This window comes from Paramisgurnus dabryanus, chromosome 6 (genome assembly GCF_030506205.2).
Source record: "Paramisgurnus dabryanus chromosome 6, PD_genome_1.1, whole genome shotgun sequence".
Classification (NCBI taxonomy): domain Eukaryota; kingdom Metazoa; phylum Chordata; class Actinopteri; order Cypriniformes; family Cobitidae; genus Paramisgurnus; species Paramisgurnus dabryanus.
Window position 1 is genome coordinate 49,892,693 of NC_133342.1, and position 20,838 is coordinate 49,913,530.

At 37.7% G+C, this 20,838-nt stretch overlaps 1 protein-coding gene across 1 annotated transcript in view; it reads right to left on the reverse strand.

Annotated features, from left to right (window-relative positions):
• The window catches only part of adcy1b (adenylate cyclase 1b), a 550,524-nt gene that overhangs the window by 221,770 nt on the left and 307,916 nt on the right, over positions 1-20,838 (reverse strand). Inside the window, exon 7 of the mRNA XM_065272926.2 lies at positions 20,514-20,655. Coding sequence (XP_065128998.1) covers positions 20,514-20,655 — 142 coding nt within the window. The remainder of the gene's footprint in view (positions 1-20,513; positions 20,656-20,838) is intronic.

Consider the following 20,838-nt stretch of genomic DNA (forward strand, 5'->3'; position numbering starts at 1 on the left):
AAAAAAACAGCATCAAGCAAAACATTCTGGAAAACCAAATCTGAAGCATAAAACAGAAAAAGGTTGATGATGATTTCTTGTTCCCAGAATGCTTAGCATGAGGCTGTTATTGTATAGTTTTATTCTGTAAAGATAAAGAGTTGTTAATATTTAAAATGTATTTAACTTTGAACAAACTCTTGCTAGTACGGTAAATTTCCGGCAACCCAGCTGCAATAACATTGTAATTTCTACGGAATTTTTTTACAGTGTATCTATTCTATCTTTAAAACTCTGTCTACAAAGATGTTGCTGTGTCCCTTTCCTGTGACAAAATAATGCGAATAACCAAAAAAGTTTTTTGCAAACATTTTCACATATCTTTATCTTCTTTACTACACTTTCTTTGGGCAGACTCAGCAGATACAGGACTTTCAGTTAATGTGGACTACTGTTGTAGTCAGAAATCAGTTACATGAGAATAATGCAATTGAAGTAAACTTATTAAACCACTTGCATGTAGTTTCTTTAAAGGATTGTTATCTGAGAGGAATTCTTTACTGTAATGTGCATTGCTATTAGAAATAGTTGCACTTTATAATCATTTGATGTAGAAAACATTTACATTCCCTTACTGCACATCTTATTTCCATAACACCACCTGTGTTTTTATTCTGCTTTTTAAGTTGCTGTTATAAACACACAAAAGAACATTTAACTGTTTTTTAAAAGAGATTTAAAGTACTTTAAGACATCAAGGTTTGATTACAATCATTGATTTCAACCTTTGACATTTGGTTCAGCTCATGGGACTAGATGTTACTATCCCTAGTAATCAACACTACTTAATTTTTTGTGAGAGAACTTTTTATGAGGCTGAATTTGTAAACCCAGTTAAAGCTTTTTTTTTTTTTACATAAAAATCACCCTACATACATAATGTGAAATATTCTTTATCTTGAAGTCCTAAATATTCATATTTAAAATATCAAAGATATAAATATTCAAATATTCACTAACATTCATTTTTTGTGGGAGGGGGTAAAAACATCATCAGTGTCCTTTGATGACGTTTTTACCCCCTCCCACAAAAAATGAATGTTAATGAATATTTGAATATTTATATCTTTGATATTTTGAATATGAATATTTAGGACTTCAAGATAAAGAATATTTCACATTATGTATGTAGGGTGCTTTTTATGTAAAAAATAGCTTTAACTGGGTTTACAAATTCAGCCTCATAAAAAGTTCACAATAACCTTCCATCAATAGCTTGTGCACTACAGGGGACAAACATGGGCATGTTCTTTGGCCATTGTAACAACTGCCCAATCACAACATGGCTGATCAGTGTTTCTACTATCGATATGTATTGCCTTTTCTTGCAGTACACGCAATGATCTCGAAAAATTCAATCCTGTCATACTAATCATTAACAGCAGGGTTGTTCAAAGAACCGGATAAGCGAGATCATAATTAGTGAGATATGAACATCTCGGATGTCTCATTTGATCTCGGATGTAGTAAGCGACGTATGAAGAACAGACCCCTGATCGGGAAGTACATTGACGACTTGGAACCACTGCGAAACACAAACTCAGAATGCAAGATCTAACTACTATGAGGATGCCTTTAGTCAAAATTGGAATAATCCTAAACAGTTCTGGAAACATCTAGATCACCTCCTTAATACATAAAAGAATGACTCTATTAATAGTATTATTGTTAATGATAATGTTATTTCTGATCCTCTTATGGTTCATCAGGCATTCATGCACATTTTTCTTAAATTAGTAATTCTCTATACTCTGATTATTTAGTTTCTTCTAGTTCATCAAATCAAACTGATGGATCTTTTTCATTTTCTAGAATACATAATAATTACACACAGCACAAACTTATATGTTATGCCAAATATTACTTTTATTTTGTATGAGATTAATTTAAATTAATTTATGCCCAGCACTAGTTTAATAGAAATGCTCTCTTATGGTTCAATGTTTATCTCCATAACAGACGTCAGTTTGTTCAATTCAAAGATGCACATCTGATGAATGTATTTATGGAAAAAGGTGTGCCACAGGGTTCTATCCTTGGCCCCCTTCTTTTTTGTATTTTTGTTAATGATCTCCCGCAAGTGTGTAATAATTGTCAAGTACATCTATAAGCAGATGATACTGTTGTCTATTTTTCAAGCTCCAACTCATTTCTTCTTCAGAACAAATTACAGTAAGATCTAGCCTGGCTAACACCAGACCCGTCTCAAAGAGAATGAGATGTTGTCTAGGAACCATATGCTCATTTTCTCGTACTTGAGGCGTGGTTTACAAATGCTCAGAGCCGTTTATTGGATGCTACGAATGTCTATCAAATGCGTCTGTACGTAGCTCATAGCCAATTGTTTCAATTATACCAGATAACGTATGTAGAGCGACATAAATTCAAACGTAAACAACTTTTATTGGTACGTGTGCACACAGCTGAAAGCTATGCTGAATCTGTAGCTGTATATTGATATTGAAAAGCAACACAATTTAGTGGAACTGCGAAAACCACAGTACAGGCATAATGACAATATGATATTAATAAATGCCACCGACCATTTATAAGTTAATTGTACTTCATTTACGATGACGCCTAGCAGGTTGGTCCTATAAAACTCCATGGCTATCATGTCTTGCCATATACAAACATCCTTCTTGGATATGAAATTGTTTATCGCCAAAAGTTGCTCTTTTTGTAAATAAAAATGTGTTCAAAACTACTTAGAACACTATCTAAGGCTGCATTGAAAAGTATTTCTTTTATTTAGCCAGGAAAATCACATTGAGATATTTCTATCTCTTCTTCCAGTGAGACCTGGTCAAGACGACGGCACATTGAGTATCATACAAAAAGAATACAATTAGACAACACCACAATTTACAACAATCACATAATGAAAGATCTAAAACAAGAACGCAAATACAACAATCAGTTAAAACAATTGCAAGTATCCATTAAAACCTTTTGTAAAAGACGTTTAAAAGTGCTTAAAGTTGAAAGTGCATTTAAATTAAGAGTATTTTGCAATTCATTCCAAGCCCGAGGAGCATAGGAAGAAAAAGCACGTTTGCCGAATTCAGACAATACCCTTTGGACTTTTTTTCTTCGCGTCTGCTCCCACGTTGGATAAACAAAACTTCTTCGGTGTGTGCATAGACGTCGTCATCGTCTTGCTGCCTCCTCCCCATTCTGTGAATGAATTTCCGCGCAAGGCAGCATGGGGAAACCCAGGCTAAGACAGATCTTAAATCAGTTCAAAATTGTCTTAAAAGTAACCTCTCAAAAATCAATACGAAAAAATCATTATGCTCTTTGGTACTCATTACTGTCTTATATCTTCTGATATTAACCTGTTTTTTGACAAATGTACTCCAGTGACAAAAGAGACATCTGTTAAATATTTGTGAATTTGGCTTGATCGAGAATTAAATTTTAAACCACACATTGATTACTTAATAAAATGAGCATACTCTTGTTTAATGCCTCTATACAGGTCATCAAATTGTTTAACATTTAGAGTACGAAAAAAGATAATTACCCAATTAATCTTACCAATTATTTATTATGCAGAAATAGTTTATCAAAACATAATGTATGTCTTAATCCACTAGATGTTCTATTTAATAATCTGTGTAGGTTCATTTTAAAGTGCCCATATAGAACTCATCATTGCCAATTATTTAATCAGCTTAACTGGTTGCTGCCTGATAAAAGACGACAGTATCACTTGTTTTTAAATGCATCTATTTGAACTTACCACCATATCTGAAAGGTTTTTTTTGTACAATATAGGGGAGAGCGGGGTTGGTTGGCACACTTTTCACTCTGTGTGTGTTTGTTGTAGTGGGGCCTCCAGCCTTAGTCAAACGGGTTGGCACGTATGGTCGGGTTGCGATTTTGGCGCTATCGTAAGTCGTAAGGTTGGCACGTATGGTCGGGTTGCGATTTTGGCGCTATCGTAAGTCTTATGAATAGTATGCCATACAGACCCGTTTGCCACTGAACCTGCATTAACGACGACAGTGGGGCTTCCGGCCTTAGTCAAACGGGTTAACACGTATGGTCGGGTTGTGATGTTTTTGGCGTCTTCTCCTGGTCCTGTAAATGGTATACAATATAGCCCCGTTTGCCACTGAACCTGCATTAACGACGACAGTGGGGCTTTAGGCCTTAGTCAAACGGGTCGTCAGGTTTCATTTTCTCTTAAAGATCGGAAGGTGACCCTTATTTACCATATATACCCTCGCATTGGGCCCCCAATTTGCTAAATCCTCAACTGTGGATAACATAATTATGCCGCAATATTTAGTCTGTCTGGAACTAAGCTGAGTTAAACCACATCACTGTGTGACACTTCAATACATATGAACGGCTGCTACGCTAATACGATTTTGTTTTTCTCTCCCTGTCTCGTCCTCGACCCGAGGACGAGACAAACAGACCCAGTCCCGGTAGATGTGAAAGTCGGCAAACCTCTGATCTACTGGCCGTCCTTCAACGTTATGCCCAGCTGATACCTGACCAACGATCACCGGCAGAACCGCTTAATCTCCGCTAAATCTCCATTTCCGTTCTCCCAAGGGTTTTTCCCTCCTAGGACTTATTTTTCCTCGGATAAAAGCCCGGGGTTTTTTTTTCTCCTAGGGGGTTTTTCACCCCGGGGAGGCAGCCTTTTTGGGCTTTACCTAGCTTCCTCTTCTATACGTTGCTTTAGTAATACGTGCAATTATAATATTGAGTCATAGCTGCAGCAAATTTAACTGCTCATGCTATCATGTATTCTGTTGTGCTATCTGTCGTTTTCTGTGCTTTTCACTGCTTCTATTTATGTAAAGCTGCTTTGAAACAATTGACTTTTGTGAAAAGCGCTATATAAATAAAATTGAATTGAATTGAATTGAATTGTATGTATGTGTGTGTGTTTGTGTATGAGTGGCACTGAAGACAAATTTCCCCAGGCCCGTTATTCCCATAAAACTCAAATCTCTAACTAAATTTACCATGATTACTATAGTATTTGTATGTATGTATGTATGTACGTACGTACATACGTACGTACGTACATACATACATACATACATACATAAATACATAAAGAGTTTGGTTCCAAAATGCAATAAATCCATTTTGACAAATTTCGGTAAAAACATGTTTTCTATCCCAAGAAAGTGACAAGATGAAAACCACTATTTTCTCTTACAAACTTTCACATAGCATCTTTAGGTTATAAAAACATAAAAAATTCAAATCCATAACTTGATTTTCAAAGATTTTTTATAAAAACAAATTATTTTTTTTCCACAAAATGCAATAAATCCATGACAAGTGAAAAGTTTTTTTTCAAAATTCTATAAATCTATTCAATCAATGTATAGATGTGCATTCATTTTTGCCATTTTATATTTTCTTTTAGTTGAACAGTTGTACACACTGATTAAGGAAAAATAAACATCAATGGCATTAATCAAAACACTTACTTTGTTATATTAGGAACACTGTCATTGCAGCGGTTATACTTGACGTCGTCGCTTAACATTTTTCACAGCGATCAGTTGTGATTCTCATAGACTTTGAGTTAAATTATGGAAAGTTTTTCATAAGATCCCCTGGGGTCAATGTGTTAGCACGAGAGAAGCTAGATGCTGTCGGGAGAACAAGCAATCATCTCCCAAGTGCCTCTCGTGTAAATTATTAGATGTTGATGGCTTACATTTCTTTCCCGTCACAGAAAAACCACAGGTTTATCAATGCTATTAAAGTATTATTTCATTTTTGTTTGTTTGTTGATCACGAAGTACAAATTGTTTGTTTACATTGTGTGGGATGTTGCGCTGTAATTTGTGTAGCGGATTTATTGCATTCTGTAGATAATGAGGAGTGGCGTTTATTGCGTTTTGGGAGAAAAGATGACAGAATAAGACAGCGGATATTGGATTTTGCGTAAAATTAAGAATTTACTTTTAAATACTGACCTGATATAATACTGATTCTGGCAGTAACTCATTTTTTTCAAAAATGGCATTTATTTTGGAACGAAACTCTTCATATATATATATATATATATATATATATATATATATTAGGGGTGTGCAGCGGAGTCAGTATTTGTACCTGTATTTGCATCTGTAACAATCTCAAAATTATTTGTGTTTGTATTTGGATGAAACCGGAAGTGGACGGGTCTTAAACCGGAAGTTTGTCATATTACATGAAAATGGCATTTTTAATGAATTTTTGTTTTTATTATAATTATAACTTAAATAACTGTAAATATTTATTACAAATAATATTACAAAATTTTAATCAAAAAGACAAATAACTTGATTCTCATTAAAAATAGGCATACAAAACAAACTTCTCATTTTCATAGCCTCATACAGCTGGTGCCTATATGCAGGGCCGGCCCGAGGCATAAGCGAACCGAGCGGCTGCTTAGGGCCCCGCTGGCCACCAAGGGGCCCCCGCCCCAATCGTTTTTTTATTTTTATTTTTTTATACAATTAAATAACTTAAACAGGTAATATAAATGGATGAATGAATGAATACGAATTTATAAATGAATAATTTAAGACAAGAAAATTTTGATTTGCAGAAAACTATGTGTCTGCAGTGCTAGCGTTTTAGTCAGGCGCAACATAGACACCTGCGCCACCTGCGCGTCGGCGCGCAAGTGCACAACGTCGTCACTCACTGTAAACAATGATGAGCCATTTGACATGTCAAAAAAAAGGATATATCCCTCTGGGGCCGAAAAGAGAACAAAGAAAAGGACCGAGGATGAGAAAAAAAGAGCAAGATAAAGGTATGTTTGCATGATTATATACAGTATGTTTAATTTGTGTTAGTGGTGTGACAGATCGACGTTAATCTGTGACCGTGATCGACCCACGGTTCGGCTCGCATGCGCTTAAATAGTGAAAGTTTATCATTTGCACGTGTTTCAAAGGCTTGCAAAAGTTAACATTTCAAGTGATTTTAAACAATTTATCCCGCAAAAAGGCGTTAAAGTGAGCAGTATTCTGCAAGCCCATGCGGTTTAAATTGTCCAGCCCAGCTCCCTTCAGAGAGCAGAACACTAACACTTGATGTTTAAACTTTAGAGAGAGTTACGCTATTTTGTGTCATACTGTAGTCCATTAACATATATTTGAGGAATAGAGCACTGAAAAGAACATAACGTTTTTATGCTCCGCCGTCTGTATTTCCGTCTGTGTGAGCGCGCCGCGTATAAGTGCACTTAGTAGGGCACACATAAAATCTTTCTGTTCTTGACAGGGCACATACAAACAAAATGATCTCCACAGTACTCTTTTCCAATAAAAACAGTTGTTTATGTCTTTAGACGGTTTATGTATAGATTAGGCAGAAACCAGGTCCGTGCTTCTCTTAAAGAGACAGTAACCTTAATTAACCTACTTAAGTCTGCGTCATTAATGTTAATCAAACCTTCCAAGACAAAGAGAAAATCACTTCTGTAGCTCTAAAAAAGAATAATTATATTTAATTCATACAATAAAGTGTTATGATTTATTTGATTTGATTTCTGTACCTAATTCTAATTTTAGCCCTTACTTACTGGCAACTTTGTTCTTTTTATAAATGTTTGTAAGTAATTTCTTCATTTTTTTATTAGTTTTTCCAACCCCTTATTCTGCTGATCCGAAAAATGATCAGATCTGTGCCTCAAAAACCATAATGTGATCCGAACCGTGAGTTTTGTGATCCATCACAACCCTAGCTAGCATTGCTGTATGTGTTGAAGTGAACGTTCCAACATCGGTAACGTTCCAGCTTCATAGGCAAAGCACATGCGCTCTCTTTCTAAGATCTTTGGTAAGAGATGGTATTGGACTTTATGAGAATATATACCAATACCATGTTGGGTAGCAGGGAGCTACACTGCGACCAAAATGGTCGCATATGCAACCTTTTGAACTGCCTTTGCGACCCTAATTTTTAATGGGTCGCAAATGTGCTACCTAATGTTTTAGACAATATGCTATGATTTACTATGAGCATTTATTAAAACAGAAATGTGGATTTTAAGAATACGTTTTATAACATGCTCTGAGCCATCAACACGTTGGCTTCATTTTGCGTGAAAGCACGTCGTGTCTCTCCCTCCCTATCAGTGTGCGTTTGCGTGCTCAGCTGTTTCTCAATGAATTAGGTGCGACGCCACGCAAGCGCAGTGTCTTCCATGTTTCTAAACTTGAGCAGAGGTCTTTCTTCACTGAGGACGCGGGACCCGTATGGTTCCGGGTTTATTTTAAATGGTCTGTCGGGTCCGGTTAGGTCCTAGTTTAATTACCTTGGGTCCCAAGTCTAATGTTGTGTTTATAACCCGAGTCGATCGGAAAACGGACATGAGCGCTACCGCGCTAAAGCTCGAGTGCAGATTCAGCGTGCCTCCGGTTTCTATGGCGATGGTTCTTGTTACGACCACGCGCTGCATTTGCTTTCTCACATTTTTTTTAAGATCTTATTATTAATAAACCATATCTTTTCTAAAACCATATCCATATTAAGTTTGGACAGAGATTGTAGCAAAAAGCAATGCTAATGTCAAGCCAATTGCACTGAACGAGCAAAGCAATGTAAAGTTTGTCACCGGGACAGCAAGTAGACTTTTAAATCTGAAATAATGAGTGGATTAAGCTTTTTAAATCGACAAGAGAGAAATAGAAAGATAGGCACTTTTACTGCTTTTGCTCTATCTAATAGAAATTATTACCATTATAACATCAGTCATAACATCAGTCACATTTATAATCTATAGACCTGCACTGTCTATTAATATACTATATTATACAACAGTTCTTTCTGGTTCTCGAATCTGATTGGCTAAGAGCTATGCGATATTGTGCTGATAACGGCACTGTAACCGCATCACCTTTCGTATCATTCCGCCACCTAGTGAATGGAGGTCCTAAGCAGGCTCATCTCTGAATGGAAAAACACAGACGCGCTGTTTTGAATCACTCTCCGTGTGTCTCATTAGTTTACTTGCTCATAAATCAGTCTGTGAATCCCCAATCGGAAGTAATTATTCTGTCAAAGATCAGCGCTCTTGGATGTTACGTTAAAGTTAATGGGAGAAATGTCTTGTCACATAGTGTGGACGATTAACACTTGGAAAGAGGAATATAAACACTCGTTTTTTTCTGGAGCTATATCTTCTCAGAACGCGAAAACACAGTGGAACTGCAGGTAAGCACCGCAGCTTTTAAATGTGGACATTGATCATTTACTTTATCGTGACGTGACTATTAAAACATGTTATGAGATATCGCCACTGGTATATTTATAAGCAGCATGCAAAAACATCTCTCTGACACTTATAAAAAACCGTTTTGTATAGTACTGACAAGAACAAAGGTTAATAATAATCGAGTGCTCGTATCGCGTTAAGATTAAATGAGAAAGCAATAGTAACGTTATACAAGTATAGTTTTATTAACTTTTACCTCGCGCCAAAACAATAACAACACAAAAGACACTAAATATGAATAAATATGAATAAAAAACAAGTAATAGTTTGATCATGACACCAAATACTGCTGATTTGCAGTATTAGGTGATATGACTCTTCCTCATTTACATAAACAAAGTGATAGCGATTGGTTAGATATGACCTAAACCAGGCTAGCGCCTGACCACTGATACCAACATAGTTTTCTAGTCTATTGAGTAGGATTCTGTGGTCTATTGTGTCAAATGCTGCACTAAGGTCTAGTAATATAAGAATTGAGATTTCACCACGATCGGATGTTAATAGGAGGTCATTTGTAACTCTAAGCAACGCTGTCTCTGTGCTATGGTGGGGCCTGAATCCTGATTGGAACTTTTCATATGTACTATTATTTGTCAAGAATGTGCGTAACTGGCTTGCCACTACCTTTTCTAATATTTTCGAAAGAAAGGGGAGATTTGAGATTGGTCTAAAGTTATTAAGTTCTCCTTGGTCAAGCTGTGGTTTTTTAATCAGCGGTTTAATAACTGCTAGTTTGAAAGCTGTTGGAACGTATCCTATTTCTAGCGATGAGTTAAAGATATTTAGAACCGGGGTTGACACTACAGGGAATACTTCTTTAAGTAGTTTTGTGGGAACGGGGTCTAATATACAGGACGATGATTTGGATGATGTGACTAGTTTAGAGAGCTCATCTATTGTAGTAGGTTTAAATGAATCAAGATGTTCGTATGGTAGTCTAGTGTTAAGTGAACTAATGGGTAGAGTGGTGGCTGCCTGGGTAGCTACGATGTTTTCCCTAATAGCCGAAATTTTGTTAGAAAAGAAGTTCATGAAGTCGTTAATATTGTGTTGAAGTTTACTATTGGTTTCTGTTTGTTCTTTGTTTCTAGTCAGTTTCGCAACTGTGCTAAAGAGGAAACGAGGGTTATTATGATTCTCATTTATAAGCTTGCTAAGATATGTAGATCTGGCGGTTTTAATAGCCTGTCTGTAGTGTTTAACACTCTGTTTCCATGCTGCGCGCCATACTTCTAACTTTGTGCTTCTATAATTTCTTTCCATTTTTCTAGCTGCCTTTTTAAGGGCTGCTGTGTGATGGTCATACCATGGAGCTGGCGGTTTTTCTTTGAATCTCTTTTTTCGAATGGGAGCAACGGCATCCAATGTGTTAGAACAGACATTGTTTAGGTTTTCTATTTCAATATCTAGATCGTCACAGTTATCTGCTACATGTTTCATTTGGGACAGGTCTGGAAGAGTGCTAATAAAGCTATCTTTAGTGGTGGAAATTATTGTTCTGGCTAGTCGGTAGCATGTTGTAGATTGAGTGATCCTATCTAGAAGTACAGTGTATGACACAAGGTAATGGTCAGAAACTGCATCACTCTGAGGTGATATTTCGACGTCATTAATATTGAGTCCGAGTGACAGAATTAAGTCTAATGTGTGCTTACGAGTATGCGTTGGCCCTGTCACGTTTTGTCTAATATTGAGAGAATTTAGAAAATCTATAAATGCACGTCCTAATGCGTCTTTTGGGTTGTCCACATGGACATTAAAATCACCAACAATAAGAGCTTTATCTACAGTGACTACAAGCTCAGATAGGAAATCTGCTATTTCATTAAGGAAATCTGCATGGTGGCTCGGTGGTCTATAGATTGTCGTTAAAGCAAAAGAAAGCTGTTTGTGGTTACGATCAGTTATTTCCATATTTAACAACATTACTTCAAATTATTAAAATTTTAGCTAATTTTTGGTTTACTTTAAACATTGTGTTGTATATTGTAGCTACACCACCCCCTCTCCCCTTTAATCGAGGTTCGTGTTTATAATAATAGTCTTGTGGGGTGGATTCATTTAAACTAATGTAGTCGTCTGCTTTAAGCCAGGTTTCTGTTAAACAGAGTACATCTAAGTTTTGGTCTGTAATTATTTCATTGACAATAGGTTCTTTATTGGTAAGCGATCTAATGTTAAGAAGGCCGAATTTTAAGATTCGAGATTCATTTGTTAATGTATTGTTTTCTAATTTTATTTGAATCAGATTTGTACCAGATGTAACAAGCGGTGCCCTGTATTTATTTGTTCGGGGAACAGATACAGTTGAAATGTGCTGATATTTCGGTAAGATTGACTCGAAGTGCTGGGATATAAGTGGTCTTGACATATCACGGCAGCTAACAGATGGACGGTTAAGCCGATCCGTCTGTTTCCTGACCTGGGCCCTGGATAGTCAGACTATATCAGAATTAAGACTATTGATCAGATTTTTAGTGAGTATAGCACTTCCTTCCGATGACGGATGAAGGCCATCTCGGGTTAGGAGAAATGGTCTTCCCCAGAAATGCTTCCAATTGTCTATAAACCCTACGTTATGCTGAGGGCACCACTTTGACATCCATCCATTGAGAGACACTAATCTACTATGTGTTTCATCTCCCCGGTAGGCGGGGAGGGGACCAGAGCATATTACATTGTCTGACATTGTTTTTGCAATTTCACACATCTCCTTAATATTATCTTTGGTGATTTCCGACTGGCGGAGCCTAGTGTCATTCGTGCCGGCGTGAATAACAATCTTAGAAAACTTCCGCTTAGCATTAGCCAGCACTTTAAGTTTGGATCTAATGTCAGACGTTCTGGCTCCCGGTATACAGTCGACTATGGTGTTTGGTGCCTCAATGTTAGTGTTCCTGAGTATAGAATCTCCAATGACCAGGGCACTTTTAAAAGGTGTTTCAGCTGGTATACTCCTTAGGGGATCGAATCTGTTAGAAATTGTCGTTACGTTATGGGTCTTAGAAGGACGCCTTATATGACTATGCCGCCTAACAGTCACCCAGTTTGACCGCCGACTTGACTCTGATGACGGAACCGAGCCATGTGTATTTTGATAAACACTATGCGCGCTCGATACAGTATTTGTAATATTTATATTAGCATCTGATGTCGGAACCGAGCCATTAGTCTTTTCGCTCGATAGATTATTTGCGACAGTAACATTAGCGGTTTTGCTATCCTCAACTAACGTTCGGATGCGCGATTCTAGTTCAGCAACCTTCTCAGTTAACCTTAATACTTCAATACACTTAGTGCATGTAAACCCCTCTATGTTAACAGCAGAAGCTAAACTATACATGTGGCAAGTAGTACATGTTACAATAACAAGCGGAGTCTTACCGCTTTCATGCTGGGCGATGGCGTCTTCGTTTACCCGAACGCGGTCCCCGGAGCTGCATCGCGTGAGGTGTTCGGTTGTGACACGCCTCGGTCGCCTGCGAACGTCTGGGGTCAGGGTGATGTTTGGCTTGCTGAATCTGCGAAGGCCGGGCAGCGGTTCCTCCACAGCTTCCCGATCGCTTTCATGTCGTTCACGGTCCGTGAAGCTGCATCGCGTGGAATGCATGTTTGTTGCTCGCTTGTGGACGTCGGAAGGCAGGGTGAAGTGGGCGCTCTACCTCGCCTTGGATCTGCTAAAACCGGGAAACAACTACTCCACAGCTTCCCGCTCAGGTGAGGATAGGTCAGAAAAGCATATATCAGATGAATCCGCCATAAGATCGGAAAATGCTAGCTTCAGCCTCCACCGTGTGGATGCTAGCGGGCTATATGCTAACACTGGATGTTTATTAGTGATAAATAGTTTCACGTGGTAGTACTGCTCAATAATCGTCACGGTAAAGTATTCCTATGTAAAACTAATAAGTTATATTATATAAATAGGAATAAGATGGTAAAAAAAAGCTTTTAGATGATGAACTCGACGGAGCTACGATGCACGATCTGTTCAGCGTGACGTCACAAACCGGATGTCCTCTCCATGTGCTAGTTTCTGCGCAGGCATGTGACACCAACAGTTAATAAAAGGGTCATTTTTTACAGTTGGGTTAAAAAAAGTTTGATATTAGCAGCGTTTTTAAACTAATTCAAAAACAGCTCGCGTTTCTAAATAAGGGATGCGCAGAAAATGTCATTCATGCGTTTTATAGATTGCATTTATTCACTTCACACACACATTATATGTGCTTTAAGGGGTTTATAATTTAGCGTATCCAGTAAACACGTGATTATGTCTGGACGAATATTTTTTCTGTTATTCGGATGAATTTGTTATTCGTTTTGAAGCCATTATCTGTGCCCTTCTGAATAACGTATTCGGCTTCGGCACATCCCTAATATAATATATATATATATATATATATATATACATACACTATTGAAATATTTTGTTATGAATTCACAAGTATACCTCATCATGGTTTTAATATAGAGAAAGTAGTATCCTTTCATATAGGATTCTATAGCTTTCATGTGTCTTGTGAATAGTATGCCATACAGACCCGTTTGCCACTGAACCTGCATTAACGACGACAGTGGGGCCTCCAGCCTTAGTCAAACGGGTTGGTATGTATGGTCGGGTTGCGTTTTTCGCGCTTTCGTGTGTCTTGTGAATAGTATGCCATACATACCCGTTTGCCACTGAACCTGCATTAACGACGACAGTGGGGCCTCCAGCCTTAGTCAAACGGGTTGGCACGTATGGTCGGGTTTGCGATTTTGGCGCTATCGTAAGTCTTATGAATAGTATGCCATACAGACCCGTTTGCCACTGAACCTGCATTAACGACGACAGTGGGGCCTCCAGCCTTAGTCAAACGGGTTGGTATGTATGGTCGGGTTGCGTTTTTCGCGCTTTCGTGTGTCTTGTGAATAGTATGCCATACAGACCCGTTTGCCACTGAACCTGCATTAACAACGACAGTGGGGCCTCCAGCCTTAGTCAAACGGGTTGGCACGTATGGTCGGGTTGCGATTTTGGCGCTATCGTAAGTCTTATGAATAGTATGCCATACAGACCCGTTTGCCACTGAACCTGCATTAACGACGACAGTGGGGCTTCCGGCCTTAGTCAAACGGGTTGACACGTATGGTCGGGTTGCGATGTTTTTTTTTTGGCGTCTTCTCCTGGTCCTGTAAATGGTATACAATATAGACCCGTTTGCCACTGAACCTGCATTAACGACGACAGTGGGGCTTTAGGCCTTAGTCAAACGGGTCGTCAGGTTTCATTTTCTCTTAAAGATCGGAAGGTGACCATTATTTACCATATATACCCTCGCATTGGGCCCCCAATTTGCTAAATCCTCAACTGTGGATAACATAATTATGCCGCAATATTTAGTCTGTCTGGAACTAAGCTGAGTTAAACCACATCATTGTGTGACACTTCAATACATATGAACGGCTGCTACGCTAATACGATTTTGTTTTTCTCTCCCTGTCTCGTCCTCGACCCGAGGACGAGACAAACAGACCCAGTCCCGGTAGATGTGAAAGTCGGCACACCTCTGATCTACTGGCCGTCCTTCAACGTTATGCCCAGCTGATACCTGACCAACGATCACCGGCAGAACCGCTTAATCTCCGCTAAATCTCCATTTCCGTTCTCCCAAGGGTTTTTCCCTCCTAGGACTTATTTTTCCTCGGATAAAAGCCCGGGGTTTTTTTTTCTCCTAGGGGGTTTTTCACCCCGGGGAGGCAGCCTTTTTGGGCTTTACCTAGCTTCCTCTTCCATACGTTGCTTTAGTAATACGTGCAATTATAATATTGAGTCATAGCCGCAGCAAATTTAACTGCTCATGCTAACATGTATTCTGTTGTGCTATCTGTCGTTTTCTGTGCTTTTCACTGCTTCTATTTATGTAAAGCTGCTTTGAAACAATTGACTTTTGTGAAAAGCGCTATATAAATAAAATTTAATTAAAAAAATTAATTAATTAATAATCCTCTTACATTCCTGCCTACAAGGCTCACTATGCAGCTCATTATCAAGTCTTTTGTTTTCTCAGCTGTCATTCACAGATTATTCAGGAGCTTTCACCTCTTTGCCTTTTTAACCAAAACGTGTCTTAAAAATGATAAATCAATGTATTGTTTAATGTGAATGGTTTAAAGTTTTATGTAATTATTTTAAAGAAAAAACTATACTACTAGATCTTGTTTTGAAAAGTCTTGTGAAAACATGTTTAGTATGAGTTTTGTGTACTTATATCAGACTTAAAAATTGTGCTTTAAAAAAAAACATGCATAAAAAAATACAAACAAGTACATAAATATAATATTGTAGCCCAGTTTGTGCTAAACAAAGATATGCGACTTATGCCATTATTATGTTTATAAGCAAACTGAAAAAAAGCACAAAATGTCAGTGTTGGTAAAAACTTCCCCAGGGCCCTAAAAACTCCTTAGACCTCAGAGCGTTAATAGGTGGATGTACTGAATGGACTCAGTCTAGGACTACAAGCCATCTACACCCTCAGAAACCAAGATACAAAAGTTGTCACTGGGCAGGTACCTTTTAAAATGTCCTTATATGTACCAATTCCGAAATTTGCAGAATCCGATTTTCTTTTTAAAAACTTTCTTTTTTTTCTAAAAACAATAATTAAAACAACATATACAGTAGGCTACAAACAAAAATCTAATTTTCCTTAATAAACTTTATTTTTATCATAAAAGAAATTAATAAACATTGCACTTTCACGCAAACTGCATTAAATTACATGATCTCAAAATAAAGTGCTTTTAAACTCAGTCAGGCTCACTGACATACATTATGTTAGATTTTTAAATATCAGTTGATTAGAAGCAACTGAAGCTGTGTTTAGACATTTCATGTCTATTAGTTTTTAAACAGAATTAAAGTGCTGTTTTTGAAAACTGTGCATGTGCACAGAGAAACAAGCTTTAAGTCCCTGGGGAATCCCTGGGATGAGTGATATAGAAGAAAAAACTTGGTGTGAAAACGAGGTGTATTCAGGCGCATTGTTGGCATGTGGCTTTTTTGAGGCAAATAAAATAGACTACGCCATTGACCAACTAACACATGGTCTAAAGTCTAAAGTAAATGGCACAAAGTTGTTTTTGTTATTTAATGAGGTGAAGCAGCTCTTTATGAGAAGGCATAAAGAGCTGCTTCACCTGTAGCATGGTAAGTAATTAAATGTTTTGCTTTAAACAAATGCAAATATTGCATCTATGTTTAAATATTTTTAAATGCTACCTGACGGATTTATTGTATATGATGACTTTGTATCTGTTGATATAGCGAGATAAGAAGCTTATGCTTTAAAAAAAAAAAAAACTCAAGGGGCTGTCTGAGTGCTGAAACCGCTCTCTACATGTTTATAAATTCTGTATCTATTGTTTGTTTTCTTGCATGTTTGTAAATTATTTTTGAGATTACACTGATCATGTAGACTATCAATTTACAGTAAATTAAAGCCTGCTATTTTTACTTCCATGACTGAAAGAAAAACTTTTAAAAGGTTTTAAAACAAAAATTCAATACAATTTCAATACAAAATGAAAACAACACAATTTTTTACCATTATCTTAATGTGGGGTCTTCTTTTTACAAATTTTGCCATCTAAATAGGGACTCGGTATGGCGCGACCGGCTTTTAAAGGAGATGAGAGCTGAGACTCATCGATTTATTGCACGTTACGCCCAAAACACACCCATTACTCAATATAGAATAGGAACAACCCTTTTTTTAAACCATTTTTTCCTGGCGTTAAATTAGCAAAAGTAGATTCGGACACCCCGTTTAGATAATGTGCTTTAGACCATGCGCTTAGATCATTTAAATAGGGCCCCAAGTGTGTGTGTGGCTGTAAGGTTATTGCTTGCACAACTGGCAACAAAAGGACCATCTCGGAATCGTAATGTCGTGAGACTGAGCGGCTTGGTTACCGGTCCGGCTGATCATGTGTAAAATCAGCCAATCTGTGCATCTCTACTTAAAAGTTTGTAAACAAAAACACATCGGTCCGCCCACATGGATTGGTCAGCTTGACAGGTTAATAAAACGACATTTATCCACTAATTTCTTAATTTACTATAAATATATATTACTTATTAATTCTTTCCCCGCCATTGACGAGATTATCCTTCTTTCCGCAATACTGCTATTATCCACCAGGTGGCGCCCTTCCGCAACTTTTTTAACCCGGAAGTATTGCCCTATGGCAAGCGGCTGCATGTCCGTGTCTGATTTAAAGATTGCTCTGAATGGGATCTCTATGAAAAGTCCGTCACAAAAATGGAATTATCTCTGCTTTTTGCTCAAAATGTGGTGTTTTTGCAGAAACCTACCCATATTCAAAAGCTGATTGCAAAAGAACCACTAAAGGTAGGATGAAACTTTTTTTTGTTTGAAAGCAGAGGGTCTGTTCTTTCATTTGGCATATTGTATGTTTATATATTTAAAGAAGAACATTTTCTGGAAGGCATTAAACTTTGGTGAAAATCATGAAAAACGCTGGCGCTGGCTGGCAACTTTTTAAAAAAACGCTGGCGGTGAAAGAGTTAACTGTATTACACTCATCTAAATCTCATAAAAGTGTATGAGATTCTCCTACACAAATCTCATAAAAGTGTAATTTTGTACACCAATAATGTAGTCAAACTGGATTGTAATATGTTAAGATGGTAGTGCTTTTGTTTGAGTTTTTGGAGTTAAGTATCCTTTAACACAGTCTACTTAATCGTTTTAAGTTAGCATACTCAAAGCAATAAGTACAGTGGGTACATAAAGTATTCAGACCCCTTTACATTTTTCACTCTTTGTTTCATTGCAGCCATTTTCTAAAATCAAAAAAGTTCATTTTATGTCTCACGAATGTACACTCAGAACTCCATCTTGACAGAAAAAACAGACATGTAGAAACTTTTGCAAATTTATTAAAAAAGAAAAACTGAAATATCACATGGTCATAAGTATTCAGACACTTTGCTGTGACACTCTTAACTCACATGCTGTCAATTTCTTCTGATCCTTGAGATGGTTCTACTCCTTCATTGGAGTGTTTAATTAAACGGATTGGACTTGATTAGGAATGGCACACACCTGTCTATATAAGTCCTTACAGCTCACAGTGCATGTCAGAGCAAATGAGAATCATGAGGTCAAAGGAACTGCCCAAGGAGCTCACTGACAGAATTGCCAGCATAGATTTAGCAAAAAAACACATGACACCCTACGCAGTTTTTATGTCTTGCACTGAAGAGAGGCCTCTGTCAGGCCACTCTGCCTTAGAGCCCAGACTGGTAGTGGGCTGCAGTGATGGTTGACTTTCTGGAACTTTCTCCCATCTCCCTACTGCATCTCTGTAGTTCAGCCACAGTGTTCATTGGTCTAGGAAGAGTTCTGGTCATCCCTGACTTCTTCTTAAAGCAGACATATCATGCTTTTAAATCTGTCCTTTTTACATATAAATCATCTATTTGTGGTCTATATAAAGTGAAACTGCAATGCTTGGGTCTGAATTCCTCATTATTATAGCCCCACAGGCCCCCTTTCTACCCCTTTTCTGATGTGCATCTGAGAGCAACTCGTTTTGGTACTGTCTTTTTAAATGCACGTCATACCCTGCCCCCTCTCCAGGTTGCAGATGTGACACTCGGTTAAACTCCACCCCGTTCGGCCATTTTTGTAGTTTTATAGCAGAGATACGATTATCTAGCGGCACAGAAACTTTTTATTCACTCGTTATTCACAAAATGTCAACAATGGAAGACTTGTTTGTTCACGCCAGAGTCGGAAATGGAGCGAGATGAAAATGAAGATGACAAACCTGCAGAACAACGTCTTCATATGGAGGTCTCGCAATGGTGTGTTACTGCCGTTTATCAAACCGAAGGCTGCAGCCTCCGGAGGTCGCATTTCTAGGCTGCATACGTCATCAAGGCTGTCTTATTTCAGAATATTAACAATTATAAAGTTGACTATTATTCTTAGTTAATCGTAAGTTGTTGTAATATGCTATAACTTAATCCCGGGTTGATGACCACATGCGACATCCGCATTCGGATTGAGAAACAGCCCTGCTAAACCATGACCACCGTGTACTTTACTGTTTTTAAAGTTATTTACAGCTTACCGAAGTGCTCTGCTCTTCGTGTCGTCTCCAAAGATATAAGTAATTGACCCCTCAATCAGACGAAGTCTATCGGCAAATCCTACTTTATACTGGTGGAGGTTGGTGAAATAGTTATCCTTGAAGTGCTTCGCGCACAAAAAAATGACATTTCCGTGAAAACTAAAACTCAACCAGGCACAGGTTCAACAACCAAACATTTTGATTTACTCTCCCGTAACTTATGCATCCTTGAGCTTGGACTTCAATATCGCAGCGAGAAATAGAAAATGGCGGATTGCTCGTAGTGTTGGGCTGGGAGTCGATGTCTTTATTTGGCAGTTCCGCTGCAAATACTGTGACGTAATTGTTCAAAAAACGTAATAGATAATAGAAAAATCAGAACAGGTTGGAAAATATGACCAAAACAGAATATAAAGATATCAACAAAGCACCTGAAGAGACTAATTTCAACTTTCATGTACTTCTAAACACTACAAATATACAACAAAATGCATTTAAGAGCTAAGAAAGTGGATTTAGCATGATATGTCTCCTTTAAGGATTATGGAGGCCATTGTGCTCTTAGGAACCTTGAGAGCAGCAGAAATTTTGTAAACTTCTTTTGTAGGTGCCTTGCCACAATTCTGAGCTCCTTGGGCAGTTTCTTAGACCTCATGATTCTCATTTGCTCTGACATGCACTGTGAGCTGTAGGTTCTTATATAGACAGGTATGTGCCTTTCCTAATCAAATTCAATCAGTTTAATTAAACACTCCAATAAAGGAGCAGAACCATCTCAAGGAAGATCAAAAGAAATAGACAGCATGTGAGTTAAATATGAGTGTCACAGCAAAGGGTCTGAATACTTATGACCATGTGATATTTCCGTTTTTTTTATAAATGTGCAAAAATTTCTACATGTCTGTTTTTTCTGTCAAGATGGGGTGCTGAGTGTACATTAAAGAGAAATAAAATGAACTTTTATGAACTGCAATAAATAAAAACTAGTAAGAAATTATACTTCATAAAGTTAAGTAACTAGTTTGAAGACAGAACAGCTACAGTGTTATAATTTGCAGTGTACCTTTCTGCGGTGACTTGGTACTATGAAGAATGTTTCAATGTCATGTTGAAGCAGAAAAGAGTGCCTCTCCTGGCCATTTCCTGGTTCCACCTCATAGTCTCCATTTAGACATTCCAGTGTAGAGCGTGTGATATGCACTTTCCTGTTAACAGAGACCCAACCTAATTAACAGCCTCAACCAATCATATGAGAGAAATACATGTGCAGTTCAAGACCTTAAAGCCACCTGTAGTAGATATTTTATTGCTTAATTTTTTTTATGGTGCACAGAGCAGTCCTCCTTGAGGCATGTGCGCTCAGTAGGTAACGATTGGTTAAATGGTAA